General features: G+C 36.4%; 1 protein-coding gene and 1 long non-coding RNA gene across 4 annotated transcripts; one reads left to right on the top strand and one right to left on the bottom strand.

Annotated features, from left to right (window-relative positions):
• On the bottom strand, positions 1-10832 carry LOC129940513 (protein spartin). 2 transcript variants are annotated; one of them, XM_056048878.1, is made up of 6 exons: positions 10615-10832; positions 10090-10541; positions 2045-2668; positions 1277-1987; positions 1078-1208; positions 1-1008 (listed from the first exon to the last, which is right to left on the bottom strand). In XM_056048878.1, the coding sequence occupies exons 2-6, from the start codon at positions 10108-10110 to the stop codon at positions 765-767; spliced, it is 1731 nt and encodes a 576-aa protein (XP_055904853.1). In that variant the 5' UTR covers positions 10111-10541; positions 10615-10832; the 3' UTR covers positions 1-764. The 2 variants fall into 2 exon arrangements, with proteins under 2 accessions (XP_055904853.1, XP_055904854.1); XM_056048879.1 differs by lacking the exon at positions 10090-10541 and having other exon boundaries at positions 10615-10831.
• A 2749-nt stretch (positions 10833-13581) lies between these two features.
• On the top strand, positions 13582-14457 carry LOC129941579 (uncharacterized). 2 transcript variants are annotated; one of them, XR_008780886.1, is made up of 3 exons: positions 13582-13727; positions 13790-14183; positions 14253-14457. It is a non-coding gene; the product is annotated as an uncharacterized LOC129941579 (long non-coding RNA). The 2 variants fall into 2 exon arrangements; XR_008780885.1 differs by having other exon boundaries at positions 14241-14457.
• Positions 14458-17019: the final 2562 nt, after the last annotated feature.

Raw genomic sequence — 17019 nt, 5'->3', positions numbered from 1 at the left:
TTTTCCATTTTATCTTATACAAGTTTACTTTTATTTCACTTTTCAACAAACAATAACGCACAATACATTAACAATTATTAGAATATATTTAACAATACTTCTTTCCCTATTTAGCACAAATTACAAAATTAGTATTAGGTATACATACATTATTATTATTATTATTTTAGGTGTAAAAATTAATTAATAAATAATGAGAAGACAAAACAACACGAGATTCGAAAGATTTTAATATTACCAACCCTATAGTGAGTATCTCTTCGGGAAGAAATAAAAATTTGTACGATATGTTTTGTTTTTATTATTTTATTAAAGTATTTAAAGAAAAGAGAAAAACTCATGTACTACGACATATCGGACAAATAAGATCGACGAATTGTTTATTAGTTTGAACAGATCGCTCTTTGGTTTGAGAGTTTAGGTTACGCAAAATTGGATATGTCGGATTTTTTGAGTTCTATTTTTTCTTTTACATTTTAATAAAAATTGTTTAGGCAAGTCACTTTTTCAATGGAGTCTGATTGGATAGCTTTGATTGTCAAATAAAACTTGACTTAATGTTGGTAGCTAATCAATCACAGGTCCCATTTAATATCTTATTGAATACCATCTACAATATTTACTACTTGAGTTCTGCATCGATATTTAAAATTTATTTTCGACAAAGAATACTTTTGATGTTCGTTAGTTTTTGAACAGATACCACAATTTAGGGCTGACATAAGTTACAATTTATATTTATAGACTATACCTATTATGAGAATTTACTTTTTCGAATATTGCTCTTTCAATTCACTCAAATCAGGATACAAAACGCCAGCTGGCACATAATGCGATTCTGGACGCTGTCCATTTTTGTAAATCTCAAAAACACCCTTACCAGTGCTTTTAGCAACTCGCCTTGCAATTCCTTTGGGAGTGATATATTTTACATTCTGACTTACAGTGAAAGCATTTCCAAGCGTATCAAAAGTTCCAGAAGCCACTTGGCCTGCAGATGGTCCATATCTGAATAATAACGCAAAAACAAAATATTTCAAATATAATTTTTTTAAATGCATTGTGTTTTGCGGTTACTTGTGCTCAATAATTTTAACAGAATTGTTGCTTAAATTTGTGCCTAGAATTTTTGCAGATTCTTCAAGTCCATTGAAAACTGTGCTGAAGCCTTCCACTGCACCGGCAGCAATAGTAAATGCTCCTTGCATCTAAAAAAAAAAACAAAAAAAAAAGAAATTATAGTTTTCCAATTCAAGTTTAAATTAATTTGTCTTACTTTATCTTGTGCGTCTTCCTCACTCAAACCAAAACCGACTGAGAGTATGTTTGCTCCTTGATTTTTAATATGAGGTGCTAAAAAACGTCCTATCGCCATTGTGGCACACCCGACCTTGCCGGCAATATAACCCGTGACTCCTACAGCTGCACCGGACACATTTTTTGCAACTTCAACTGAAGTTTGAACCTTAGAAGAAACTGGAGGTGTATCGGGAGGAGCCTGAGACATCTTTGATATTAAATATGGAGTTGACTTGACCATAAGTTCTCCAGTTTTTTCAGCTCCTTTCACAAGGTTCTTGGCTATGAAATCAGCTGTCCCAACAATGGTCTTTGAAACTGTTGTGCTAACATCTCTTGGTGCACGACGAGACGGACCTTCTTTAAGTTCCATAACTTCTCCAGTTATAATAGCTTCGATTAAATCTAACCAAAATTGATTGTACTCTGGCTCTTGGCCTTCGAGAATAATTCCAAATGCTGTGCCCGGCTCATCGGCTTCCATATCAGGGAAAATAAAAGCCCCATACTCTGTGCGAAAACATGTTGTTATCCCAGGAACGAGTGGATATACCCAGGACATCTCTTGGTTCGATGGTTCCGCACAACTGTTCACATTCATTTGGCAGTGAATGAAGTACATGTTATTGAGGTATTTCCATTCAGGCGATTCTGTGCCAATGATCGCTAATTGGAGTTGAGTTCCATTCTAAAAATAAATAAGTACTAAATAAAATAAAACATATTTTGAACTTTTAAAATTCACCTCTGCGCTGGTCACTGCTCCGTTTGGTTGAATTTTATATAACTTTGCATTAGATTCAAATATTGTGTCAAAGGTTAGTGGAGTTTCCGCAGTGCCGATGGCAACACGAAGTCCTTTTATGATTTGTCTGTATGTCATTGGAATGCCTGATTCATTCGCTATCGCAAACGGAGTTGAATTCTTAGATAAACAACTTGGCGACATTTTCGTAGTATTGGCGTCGGTTATGGCCCCGTCTGCACATGTTTCAGTAGACTTTTTCTTTGGAATGGGTTGGGTTGAATCATCTTCGGATGAAATTCCATCAACTTTTGTCACCTTGGATTCGATACATGAACGTCTGTAAATTACTTCGGAACGAAATGTTTTCAATTTTTGAATAATATTGCATGCATCGTTCCATTGACTTTGTACAGCTTCAACATTATCAGGTAATCCAACTGGAATCGCAAAAATTGCATCTATAGCTTCAATACATTTATTGTAGCTGCGCAAAGCTTCATCAACGTTCTCTTCTTCTTCTAGGGTAACCGAAGCGTCAATGTGTTTTATGACTTCAGAATATCCTAATTTAATTTTGCTATAACACTTTAAGAACTCAGCCTCGGAAGTCATTATGAAAAACTGCAAAAAAAAATACGAATACTTAATAATTGAGGAATTAAATTTCACAGAGAGAAAGAAGATTACTTGCAGAAAAACAATAAAATAAAAAGATGAACGTCGTCGTCGTATCAAACTTACATACACATATTAACGTTAAGATTACGATAGTAACTTTATCAAAGCTATAGGCATTCTTACTTGTACAATGTTCAAATTTAAATTATTTATCAAGCATCGAATTGAATTATGGCTAAACTATGTACGTACATATGTAGGTATGTCTGAAGCAATTTTTTGTTGATTTTGTGCATTGGCGTGCTATCATATTTACGAAACGTACTTTTAAAGCATTTGGTAATTTTGTAGAACGAAGATAAATGGTTGCTATCACTGAAGGTTCGTATGAAAGTTTATCAAACAAATTTGGCAGGTTCCAAGATTTAAGATACAAAAACAATGAAGTATGACATTTGAAAAGTTTTAAAAAGTTTATTCCAATAAATATTTCTTTGAATCAGAAGAACAAATATTACAGTGAAAATATCAACTAATATTTTTGTCCTTAATTGTCGAAAAATTCAATTAAAGCAATACATTTTATTAAATCTGCTTCTTTTAGTTGATGTTCAAATGGTAGATAAGTGCATTCAAGAGGACACACCCGTCCACAGGTTTTTCTCAAAACCCACCTCTGTCTATCAACTCCTACACTCACCTCCCCGTGGTGAACATCGGGTGGCTAGTACCTCAACTCAACTGGAGATTGGGTTCCAACCCTAGTGAAAAATTGTTGGGGGCAGCAAACGAGAGGGGGGAAAGGTGTTTCCACTAAGGCACCTCTCCTTATCCAGACGGCAGCCGAGGAATTCCCGAGATGGAATCAACGGTGGCGTCTACAGTTTCAGTAATGTTGAACTACTTAGTGAACACCTTGTAGGGCCTCTTCGACTTATTCGGAGCCCAGGCCTATAAGGAGCGGTTTTATTCGGCTCCCCATCCTTGGAGTTATACTTAGGATCTGGCCCTGCAGGTTGGGGGTTGTGCCGTCGGGGTGACTTCCTGGCCACGTAAAAACTTCATAGTTGCGAAGCACCAACAAGCCTCGGATACGGACGGGTTTACTGTTGACAACCTACGCAAACGAATTAAGGACAACGAATTCGGATATGCACGTGGAGTGTTAGGTCCTCAACCAGACCACGTGCGGCCGAAGAATTAGCGGAGGCTCTAGACTGCTATAAAGCAGACATCACCGCCATCCAGGAAATACGATGGGATGGGCCGGTCAAAAAAAGGATGACAAAGCGGTTATTTGGATGCGGGTTTGTCATTGCAGCCAGCCTTAGGCAAGAAGTCTTGAGCTATAGGTGCATCAATGAGCGCCTCATGACCAGGCGCATCAAGGCTAAATTGGGCAACATTAGCCTGATATGCGCACACGCCCCACAGAAGAGAAAGATGACAACACCAAAGATATTTTCTTCGAGCTCTTAGACAAAACATATGAGCAGTGCCCTAGCTACGATATTAAAATTGTCCTGGGCGATTTTAATGCCAAGCTTGGAAGGGAAAACATCTTTGGTGGAATAATCGGGAAAAATAGCCTGCACGATGACATTTCCGACAACGGATTTAGGCTCATAGATTTTGCTGCGGGAGGAAACATCATGGTAGCCAGTATGCGTTTTCCACACCTCAACTTCCACAAAGGAACTTGCAGTTCTACAGATCAATCTACCGTCAACCAGATTGACCATCTTAAGATCAACGCCAGACACGCTTCCAGCATCATGGATGTCCGAACTTTCCGAGGCGCTAACATCGACTCGGACCACTACCTCCTTGTAGCCAAGGTAGCACTTTGGGTTTCCAGACCCAAGGCAAAACAGGGAGGTGCTGGAGAAGGTAAAACGTCGAACAGCTACAATCGCCAAAACCTTTTCCGACCGAGTTACAAGTAACCTCTCTGGAAGCTCACTGCCGCACAAAACAATGTATCAGGGAAGCCGCCTCTGATGTGCTGGGTTTTAAGCAGCCACCAACAAGGAACCCCGAGTTTGATGAGGAATGTCGGCAGGCAAATGCATTAAAACAACAGGCACGCAAGGCGGCACTGCATAAAAGGACGAGAGCTGCTCATGAGCTCTATGAGGAGAAGAGGCGAGAGGAACACTGACTTCTCAGAAGGAAATAGAGAGAGCATGAGAAGCGTGCGGTCGAAGATGTTGAGAGGTTTATAAGCAGGAATAAAGTTCGAAAGCTTTATGAACAGCTGAAACGAAATTCACAGGTACCGAAGGGTGCACAGACGAAAGTGGAAACATCATAGTGGAACCGCAGTCAATACTGAGGATATGGAGGACCATTTCTACAGACTGTATAACGGCGACGACGAACTGAATTCCGCTGTCAGGCATGATGATCCATTCAACATAGACGACGAAAGCTAACAATCCCGTCATCCCGACTTAGACGAACTAAAGATTGTCATATCTAAGTTGAAGTCTAATAAAGCCGCTGGAGCGGATGGCTTGAATGCCGAGCTCTTTAAAGCAGCTGGAGATAAGTTGGTTAGGAGCATGCAAGAACTAATCTGTAAGACATGGTTGGAAGAAAGCATGCCCGATGAATGGAACCTCAGTATTGTTTGCCCGATCCTGAAAAAAGGAGACCCTCTAAACTACCCCATCTATAGAGTAATCAGTCTACTTAACACCGCCTACAATCTTCTCTGTCATAATATGTGAACGTCTAAAGCCCATCGTCAAAAACCTGACAGATCCTTATCAGTGTGGTCTTAGACCAGAAAAGTCCACAGTCGATCAAATATTCACATTACGCACATTCTGGAAAAAAACTAAGAGCGCCAAACCGATTCCCATCATCTTTTCATCGATTTCAGGGTCGCATATGATGGCATCTACAGGGACGAGCTGTATAGAGCCATGCCTGGTTTTGGCATCCCTGCCAAACTCGTCCGTTTGTGCAGGATGACCATGGAGAATTCACGCTGCTCCGTAAAGGTTGGAAACAACTTAACAGAACCTTTCGATGTAAAAAAAGGCTTTAGACAAGGTGATGCGCTTTCATGTGATTTTTTTAACATCGTGCTTGAAAGAATAGTGCAGAGCTCACAAGTCAAAACTAGAGGCACTATCTTTCAAAAGTCTGTCCAATTACTAGCATATGCTGATGACATTGACATAATCGGAAGAACTCGGCGTGATGTCAATGGGGCTTTTGTGAGTATTGAAGCAGAGGCGGCAAGAATGGGTTTAACGGTTAACGATTGCAAAACAAAGTACATGCTGTCGTCAAGAAATTACTTACAACACCGACGTCTCGGTGTAAACGTCACCATTGACAGACGTAACTTTGAGGTAGTCAAGGACTTCGTCTACCTAGGCTCCGCTTTAAAAAACAACACCAGCGCTGAGATCAAACGCAGAATAACTCTTGCTAACAACTGTTTCTTTGGACTAAGAAAGCAATTGAGTGGTAAAGTCTTCTCTCGAGGGACCAAAGTGCTGCTATATAAGACCCTTATCATCCCCGTCCTGCTATACGGTGCAGAAGCATGGACTATGAAAAAAAAAGATGAGAGAGGGCCGGTTCGAGAGAAAAGTTCTTCGTGTGATCTAAGGTCCCGTATGCATCGAAAGGGAGTGGAGGGGGAGATGGAACGACGAGCTGTACGGGCAGCTGTACAGCCACGTAGACTTAGCCAGAAGGGTAAAAGTCCAACGACTTAGATGGCTGGGTCACGTAGAGCGCATGGAAACCATTGGACTGTAGCGCCACCTTAAATTAAAAAAAAAAGACTTCACTTGATAGTTAGAGAGATTTTTGTTGACTAACTTTCCAATAAAGTTGCTTTGGGCAGGTTCAGGCAACATAAGGGACTTTATTTGCAGTCAAATTCATTCTTTGAACGTACTTTTTGACCAAGGCAACTAGTTAATTTTTCAAGTGTCATGAATTTCTAATTCAGAACTTCACTTCGCAAACCTCTACTTTAAGTTCATGGTACAAAAAGTACCAACAAAATTAATGTCTACAAAACACTCCTCAGGCCAGCTACTAGCCCAACACGATTTGTATTTTCTATTGTAAAGAAATATTACTTATTCCTTTTCCAATTTGACAAGGAACCTTTTTACAAAAAGCATTAATTGAAGTTGTGCAGAAAATAAACAATTCATAGAGTAATAAAGTTCAGCTTTCAGTTAAATGAAAAAACCTTATCAACTATCATTTTGATAGAATTAGACTTGACTTGATAGTAAGGGAGATTTTTCTTTACGAACTTTTCAGTCAACTTTCCATTAAAGTTGCCTTAATTGGATGGTGGATGGGAGCTGGCCAATCTGATACAAGAAACTTGCCTTACTTTTAAGTTCCTTATGTCGTTTTTTGGCAGCTGGCCAAAACCCTCTGAACCCTCTGCGTTACCTTTTTATTAGTGTTTTACGTGTAAAGGAACAGCTGCTTCAAAACGATGTCAACGATGCGATGTCAAAAAAATTATTTAAAGGTAGCTAGAAACTTCTGGTCAATGTGGGTATCTTATAGAACACCCCAGCTATCTCAAATTATTTATCTAACTCGTTAAATAGGATATCCAAAAATTCACTTATTTGGTATACCCTATCCAACACGAGATTGAACTTAGCCATTCTTTTGATGCTAACGGGTATTTTTTTTAAACGTGTGGTTTGTAATCTGGAATTACTTTTTTTCAGAGCTGGTCTTTTGACAGCCGTCACTTGATATATGTTCAGTTTGGCTTGCCATTTCATAATTGGCTTTTTCTTTTTTAATTTAGAGCAGAGCTTGAACTTTTTGAGCTAATTTAGAAAAACCTAATCGCATATAGCATTTTTATGAATCAGGACAGTTTTGTGCTCAAGTTGTTTTATAATTAAATCAGAGTGCTCTGAACATACTCTGCTCAGAACTCTACTCTGTTCGCTCAGACTATGCTCAGTCAGAGAGAAAAAACTAATCGAGATAGCCAAATTTCCTCGTTTCCGTCCCTTCGAAACCACTTACTCTCATTTTTTATAGCGTGTTGAATTCGTATGGGTGTATACATTTTTTCACCTCGGAGAGCAGAAAGAGAATGAGACATTTGATATTTCTTTCTCTCTCTGTTTTTCACAAATTAATTTTAGCAACAAATGTTCGTTTGTCAATAAATTACGGTAAACCTTATAACGGTAGATCGTGGTGAATTTATTTTTCCCTTCTCTTTCTCCGAGTTACAGATAGATGGCATTAACAACCAAAACAAGAAAATATGTGTTCAGAAAGAGTGTAACAAGGTTAAGGTTTTTTAGACTAGACTTTATTTGTATATATGAACGAGTATACATGATTTTTATAAAAATGTATGTTATGTTTATTTCAATAGTAATACCTTAACTTATAACTTAACTACTTTATTATCTAAAATATACTGCATTGAATTATTTTACATTGAATTCTAAATGGCGGAAATAATAAAGTTCTACAGTTTACCGGGAATATTTATACAAAATATCATATCTTCTGCAATTGTCGTATCAATAGATATTTTATGGAACTTAGTGTTAGCGTAACTATATAACTCAAAGATAAGATATAAATAGTTAGTACTGGAAAAATTATAAAAATGCTGCATAGGACTTAAATTTTGGTTGAAGAACAAATTTGTATATTCATTTCACAAATCACTGACCTAGTGAGAATACAAATATTTTTACTTTTGTACAAAAGTACTTTTCGGTTTATGTAGTCAAGCCTTTAAAAGCAATATACCAGCTTAGTGGAAAGCAGTAAGAATAGCTTATCACCTATTCACAAATCTTATGCGATGAAAATTGACAACAGAAGTAACAAGTTGACGGTTTTTTTATTTAGTCTCTACTTAAATCACTATTTTTCAGCATTTTGGAAATGTCGGTAACGTAAAGAAAATAAACAACGAGTACACACAAATAAAAAAGGAATGTAAAAAAGATTTCAATGTTCAATGTACACAACACAATGAGAGTACCAAAAAATTGTTCATCCAATTTTTAATTTTCTTTGAACACCTCTGAACAGCTGACTGCGTACGCCATTTTCCAAAGGTGGACGCCATTTTTTTCAATGTGGGGAGTATGCACATCTTCTTGCATAAGTATTCATTTTTTTTTATAGGAGTTAATACATATGCAAGTTTATGTGCAAATCGCAGCTTGTAGGCAAAAAGAGAGCAATCGTCGAAGTTGGTTCTCTCGTTTAGTTTTTTTCTCTCTGGCTCAGTGCTCAGCTCTGAACTTAAAAAGAAAAACGCCAAATGAATACACTTAAGGCCCAACTATAATAGGCATAAGCTAGCATATGTGCGCATAAGTAAACGTGCGAATACAAAGAATCTCAATACGAGTGAACATAATGGAGTCTAGCTCCGTTTCGTTCAATTTTTCTCAGTTTCGTTAACTTAAGCACACTTAAGCAAGAGCGATCCCAGTCGCTCGCCGCATAAGTAAAATCTGACATTTATATACGTGAGCAAAATTGCATTATGGCTATGCAGTAATTTCGCAAAGTGAATTATCGTTGGTTTTTTGACATAAGCTTATGTTTGCTTTTGCCTATTATAGTTGGGCCTTTACTCCTGGACAAGGTTTGAAAATGGTGCAAGTCTATATATATAAAAATCAATGCCAATGCTCAAAATGGAAAAACTAAAAATATTGTTTAGACTTTATACATACGTAGCGAAGCACGTACCGAGCCGCTAGTTTATTATGAAAATAATTAATAATTTTAGTAAAACACTTTTTGATGAGCGCCATATATCGCGTCATGGCCCTGTAGCATGGTCTGCAAAATCGAGCAATTGAACACCGCTGTTCACTTGTCTACGCAGATAATATTCGGTGCGTTACTCATACAAAAAGTGTTTGCTTTCGGTAGGAATTTATGGGAGCCACCTAATACTCACTTTTATAATAATGTTAAACTCTTGACCATAACATGTAATTTTATGCGTTTAATTGCTTCTTGAAAAGAACGCGTCTATAAAAATCTAAAAAAAAATTCAAGCCCTATGACAGTAAACCGTTATATTTGAATCTAACGAACCAATTTTCGTACAGTTCATGGAATATTGTTTGTTTTTCAACTTTTCTTGTTTGTAGGTTTTTTGTTTCCATAATATCCACACACATATTATATTAATTGAATTTCAGATATCCCTTGGAGGTAATCAAAAATTAAAATTTTACCAATTAGAGTTGTGTTCAAAAGTCGGATAAATTGTACCTACACCACTGAAGCTCGCGAGTTCAAGTATCAATGTTACGTTTAGTTGCGACTTAATATAATTTTGATGATTTAGGTAAAATACCTACACAATATTGTTAATAAAATAAAATGAAAACTAATCAACATAATTCACTTTCACTTACTTTATTTACTAAAGTATTCATCTTATAGCAGAAAATTTATAAAAATTAATGACCGGAACTTCTTGCAATAACTTTTACAGTACCTATAAACTATCAAAACACGCAGTGCACTGATTCATCTAATTTAAATTGAAAACTAAATTTGTTTTTCTTTCTAGACTGTCATGAAATAGCTTTTCTAAAATTGGATTTTGTCCAACATCCTGACTCAACCTGCCGCCTGCCCCAAAGCTAATAGATTAGCCTATGCATTTTCAGATGACTCTTGCTTTTCATGAACTCATCTCTTCTTGTTTTGAGTTCGTGATGGTGAATTGAAATTTGTCCAATTTATTTCCTGAAAGTTAATTTGTTTGGGTTTTCATCGACGTCACTGCCTTGTTTAAAGGCCATGTGCTAATTTACAAAATTTTGTTTTTCTTTTCGGACATTTTAAGGTGTGTTGATGAACTCTAATTAGAGCAAAAATCAGATGAAACCCAAGGTTTTCGGAAAATAGTAGCAGACTAAATTTGTTTTTCTTACCGATTATTCAGATGTTATCCTTTGCCGGAATGGAATGTTGGATGTTGGAATGTTTTGAGTTGATAGTCTATTTATTGTTGTTTACCAATGGATGCAAGTTTAGAGAACTTTATTTAAATGAAAATAACACAAAACAATTATTTTTAAACACTTTTTATGTACGTACAATGATGAAAGATGATGAACATGAAATAGCAAAAATATTGGCCCGGAACAGAAAGCTCATTAAATATCACAAAGCTAGTTTTATCTGTCAATTTTTATGACATATGGTTTGTTTATCCAAAACAGAACTGCACAAAAGCTTATGGTGCACTTCGTAAAGTTTAACAGTACAGGCTATACAAAGTGAACATAGATATAATGTAAGTATGTTTGTTGTTTTAAGTATTTCTACAGTTTTATATGTTGTTTTCTTTCTTATTTTTGCTTGTATACCTGCTTAGTAGTAAAAACTTGAGTCTATAGCAGCTGCTAAAATTTGTATTCATTTATGGGCTTTTCACACCAAGTCCAAAACCCGGTTTTCACGAAATTATTGGTTTTGGCTGAAAATCTACATCAAAAACAAGTTTTCCCATACATTTTTGGTAAACCACAAGTTTTCGTAAGCCACAAGTTTTCGTAAACCACAAGTTTTATATAAAACGTCTCAAAAACTAGTAGCAATTCAAACTAAACAAACAAACCTTTCGAAACATTCAGCGCTTAAATTAACGTAATCAAAACAACTGATGGTTGCTGTCAAAACAAATATTTCATTTTGAAATAAATTTGGTAGTGGTATGTAATAGTATTTATACAATTTCAAAAAAAAAACAAAAAAAGGGAACTTTTAGGGACCTGCTTGGCAATAAAAAAAAGTCGAGAATAAAAGCTCCGATGACTATTTGCGGCACTGGCGGATTTTTGTTTGACCCTCCAGAGTTTCAAACGCTCTTTGTTAAGCGAGGAACCGGGATTCACTATGGCTACTGGCGTGAAGACCCCAAGGACGAGGAAGACTTGCTAATAGTTCGTAATGACGTTTTCAAGGGACGCGTCTTCGAACTCATCGCCAAACGATGCTTTCCCTTACTACCTGGAAAAAGACTTTGCAGTCACTCCGTTCAATCACAAGGGTTTGGGAGATGTGATAAAAGGCGATAAGTTCATTTGTGGAGGAGAATAAGTATGAAAGAAAATCTCTCTCTCTATGTGGAAATCGTTGTTCGCCGTTGTTGAGGATGATGATAACATCAAGAAGATCCTCAGTGCCGAGCCCTCAAAGGAAGAAACGAAAGAGATAGTTCTAGAGAAATTGCAGCCCATCATAACAGCTTCAGTGATTGCTATGGATGAGTGAGATTTTGGTATTAATCTGGAACTAGAACTTACCTTTTCTGTTCCGGCCATAAGGACCTACTCGAAATCGTTCAGAATCTTCTCAACTCCGCCTATAAGTTGCTCGGACGACCACAATATATGGCAGAAGCTCAGTATTTTGAATTGAATTTATTGTGAAAATGTTTGTTGTGGAATCTATGATATATTTTCTAGACAATTAGCTTCTCCTAAGTGAACTTTTCGGACCGGTTGAAGTGAACACAGAAGAAGCTGCATCCAAGCAAACTTGTAGTTCTTGTTGGTTCATGTTGTGAGCCCGTTCCACCAGACCCCAGAACTTCAGTTGAAACTCTTCTTCTTAGTATTACGGCCTTGTCTGCGCTGATATGCCGCTCTATCACAGCACAGAAAAGGATTATTGACTTAAGGGTGTCGACGGCAAAGACAAATCTTTAGGAGAATGTTGTTATAATTCATTTTATTTTCACAAATAATTTGAGAAGAAAAAATAGTCATAACTTTTTACTCACAAATTTTTTCGGTGTTAATAGAAGTGGGAAAAATGTCTGGCTCTGGAGAAATCTTGAAAGGACACAATTTAGGAACAAACTAACAATTTAGCTACGAAATTTGATGATGCATTTGCATCCTTGTCTTTAGAAATAAATTCATCAGCATTCATCTCGAATTCATAGTCAAATTCCAAACTAACATGGATGACTGCCAATGCAAGAGCTTCGAAAGTTAAAGGAAGGTGAAGACATTCACTAGAAAAAAGCTATAGAAATTCAAAGTACACGTTTACAAAGAGCAAGTGTCTTTTTGAAACTTGGGTCACCGGTTTTCTTCGAAGAATTATAGCTATCATTGGTTTTGATCATTGGAATTTTTTTGACATCATTGACATAATTTACAATGTACATGGTCCGGCAAAAAGATCTCCCATATTTTAAGAGACAATGACAAATAAATAATCAATTTAACAGACAAATTTTATCGAATTTTTTAAATTGGATCCAGACTTATTTGTGGTTCTTAGTAAATTGATTTAAGTTTGGTTGCTGGAAGGTCTCAATCATGTGATAGTAGCGATCCGCATCAATTGTAACTCTTTTTGGCCATTTTCTTCGAAAAAGTACGGACCTAACACACCAAATTCAGCAACAGCACACTAAGGCTAGGCGCGCACATGCAACTTTTAGTTTCGAAACTGTTTGGTTTCTAATCTGAGCACTATAGACTTATACGAGAGTCCGCGCACATGCAGAAACCATTCGGTCGCCCATTCGAGCAACTTTTTAGTTTGTGTTTTGACACAAACTAAACGATCACCCCAAACCAATTCCTTAGTTTGTGTCTCAAGGAATTTTAGGTAACTGCGCGCACTTTCAACTAAATCGTTGAACAATTTTCTTTAAGTGCAAGAGAGAAAAAAAATTAGTCAATGTTTTCCTTTCACAAAAAATTCTGAGGGAAGAGTACCACCTTACATCTCAATTTCACTAGTTTTCCCTTTCATACATTGATTGCGAAAATTTATTAGTTACTTAAACCCATAAAAAATGTCTGTATCCTACTATAATACACGTAACTGCGCGCACATGCAACTAAATAGTTTCTTTCGTATGTTTGTATTAGTGCATTTCAGTGGAATGATTCTTTAAAGAGTGACGAGGTTAGTAGGATACTTCCAGACTCGCAGAATAATATAACCTTCTCGTATGTTTGTTTTCATAATTCAATTTGCTACTTTTTAAACGTCAAATGTATTTATGTACTGAAAGGAGGTGGTTATTATTATTTGTAACTCAAAACAAAACATATTTTTTAATTTTTATTTTATTTTCAGATTATTATGTACTTCAATCGTATCAAAGTGCGTCATCGTTTAAAAAATGGAATAAAGCACAATTATTTCAAATGATGTTTCGCCTCTCACAAATGGGAATGGCAAGAGTAAAACAACGCTGTCGCCGTCGAATGCTATCAACCAGACTGCAAATGGAATTGTATACAATAAAGAATAACATAAACAACACTGAAACGGAAAAGCACCCACGGGAGCAGCAGTATCAGGAAGAGGAGAATTCTATGATGATCCTAATCGGAGCAAATCTTCATTCGAAAAGGTTCCTCTACACACAGCCTTCCTAGTATATCTTGGCTTTTACCTGCTCATAATATTGGGCTACATCAATCAATTGATGTGTGCCCCAAAAGTAGCTAAAGAAATTAATCGAGAGGTAAGATGACGATTTGAATCGATTTGAAATCAACGAACTGACTGAGTCTAAAATTAGATTTTTTTTCAGGGTTATGTTACGCTTTACGATGCCTTCGAGAGCTTCTTATCACGCTATATCTATCGGAAAGCTCGAGATTGCTGGAATCCACCGATTTGCAGTGTCCTGGCGGAGGTAACCCTCAACGATCTCATAATCAAGGACTACGGTTGGACATTCGAGTTCAATAGAACAGAAACACGATGTCTGAACCTGAATTACAACTACTTGGGAAAAGAATTGTCAGGAGTTACAACAAAAGACACAATAACATGAAAGATGTGGACAGTGTTCTGCGACAATGTACAATAAATGGTGAGCCAAAAATAGGCATACCATGGAAAAAAATGTTGATTATTGTCGGTGTTTTCAGTATGGAGGGTTCAATTGTCCGATTGCCTGAGGTTATTGCATTAAAGAAGAAATACAAAGCTTATTTGTATTTGGATGCAGCGCATAGTGTGGGAGCGATGGGACCAAATGGTCGCGGTATTATCGACCATTCTAATGGGCTTTGGCAGCGCTGACGGTTAAATTGATGAAGTGATTCAATAGTCCTAAATTATTTAAGTTAACCACGAGATCTTAATCTGATTACTTATTAAGTTAAAAGGAATAAATAAATAAAGGAATAAGTTCATTTAATAATTCATTAAATAAGAATGTCATTTATTTGAGGTATGAGAAGGTATAAGCATAAAATATATATATAAATAAAAAACAATTTTGTTGGGGGTATTTTGTTTTGTTCCAATTTGTAAAAATCCATTTCCAGAAATTTGTATTGACTTATGATATTAAAAAAAATATATAATTTTGAATTCCAATAATATATCTACTCTTTTCTTTCATACGCAAAAGAATAGGACAGATCTGAAACAATTTCGTTTCGTGTATATGAGATAGAAAAAGTGAATAAATGTTTCCTGTGTATTGGTTTATTTCGTTGATTGCTTTTGGAGTTGCTTATGTGCGCGATGTTTGGGCAACTAACGATCAAACTATTTGGTTTCGAAAAAGTTGAATGTGCGCGCCTAGCCTAAAGGGCCACGCCATTATGATTACTAAAAACTATCTATCTTTACCCGGAATACCATTTTATCTAAAAATATGGGAGGTTTTTTGCCGGACTCTGTTTTACGGAAATAAATATGGAGACATTTTGCCAACTTCTATTTTATGGGGTTAATATTTTCGGACAAGTTTCGCTGCTTATAATTTTCGTAACTTTACGATATTTGTCTCAACAAATAACCAGAAATGTTGAATTTATTTTAGAAAAGACCTTTTAATGTTGATTATTATTAAGATGAATGAAGGGTGGTTACATTTTAAAGGCCGATGTTGATTTTGAATGGCAGAATTAAACAGCTAAAGCGGCAGCACGACTAATATGCGAAGGTCCAAATTTTCGATGATTTTGACACATAATTGAGATTCTATGCCATTATTGTGCTGAATTATCTCAATCTTTAGCTCTTGAATTATATCCCTGAAGAAAGAAGTAAAACAGTGTCATAGCACATGATATTGACGGCCACATCGCCACCTCGTGCAATAACACAGCCATTGCATTTTTCGCTTTGTTTCGTTACCTGTGTGGCCAGTGGCACCATCCCGTTCAAACCACCATATCTTCCACATCCATATCTTTAAATTAAGGTTATACAAAGTTTGTTATCATCCACGATAGTAAACATCATTTATTTTTAAAAACATTCGGCCCAATAATACCATCAGCTCATAAACCGCACCAAAGAGTCACTAATTGTGGGTGCTTTGTGCCTCATTACTGAAGATGATTTTCTTTCCACCTTCTTGAAATGTTTAGTTCTTGAGTTAATTGCACCTTTTATACTTGTTAATGCACGTATTTATGCATTTTGTTGATAAACGAAGAGCGTCAGAGGTGCAATATTTGGACACGACTACGAGTTGCGATAAACAGCACTTCAACCACACTATCGCGAACAGCAGCAATACGATTTGTAAGAGCATGTTCTGGTGTTTTCACAACTCCTACTGACCCGGTTTGCTCAAATTTTTGTACGATTTTACCGATTGTACGCACATTTGGACGATTAAATTGGCCGAAAAATCACGATATATGCATTTTGATTTGAATTACCATTTTCAACGCATTACTCGATTGCCAATCTTTCCTTTATTAAAACTGAGATAGTCTAAAATTTATTAATGTCGGATTAAATGCAGACATATTCTTCTTCGGGCTTCAGTTTGCCCGAGTGTTAATTAGAAACACATCGAATGAGAAGGATTGCAGAAATTAAACGCAATTTCGTGAGTTAAAAAGACTCCACCTTTCAGTAGTTTGTCTGTTAACCAACGCTTCATTACTTTCTCCTATGTATATCTCAAGATATTTTAAACGTTGAAATCAGATTCATGAATCTTTGTTCCGCATATCTCCAATTTTTCTTTCTAAATTGATTTCATGCGTACCTAGCTTAAGGATAACTCTTCATAGAATATTGTAAAGGAGAAGAACAGAGATAAACTTCAAATAGATGATCTAAAAATTTCACATATGCGGCACTGGACTATTTTTTTCATCTCATGTTTTTGAATTTCATCCAGTTTCAAGGTTTTGTTAAGAATTCGTGTGGAAATATGTCTTCAAACTTATATAAACTCACATTTTGTAATTCATTCGTCGTTCGTTATTCGCTCTCATGTGAATACTGCTTAAGTTCTTAACAAAATGCAAACGGACCTAACTTGAAAAAAAAGAGAGCTTTTGGACAAATGTCATACCGCACAAATGTCATAGTTAGCA

This window comes from Eupeodes corollae, chromosome 1 (genome assembly GCF_945859685.1).
Source record: "Eupeodes corollae chromosome 1, idEupCoro1.1, whole genome shotgun sequence".
NCBI classification, from domain to species: domain Eukaryota; kingdom Metazoa; phylum Arthropoda; class Insecta; order Diptera; family Syrphidae; genus Eupeodes; species Eupeodes corollae.
This window is presented reverse-complemented; position numbering and strand designations above follow the sequence as displayed.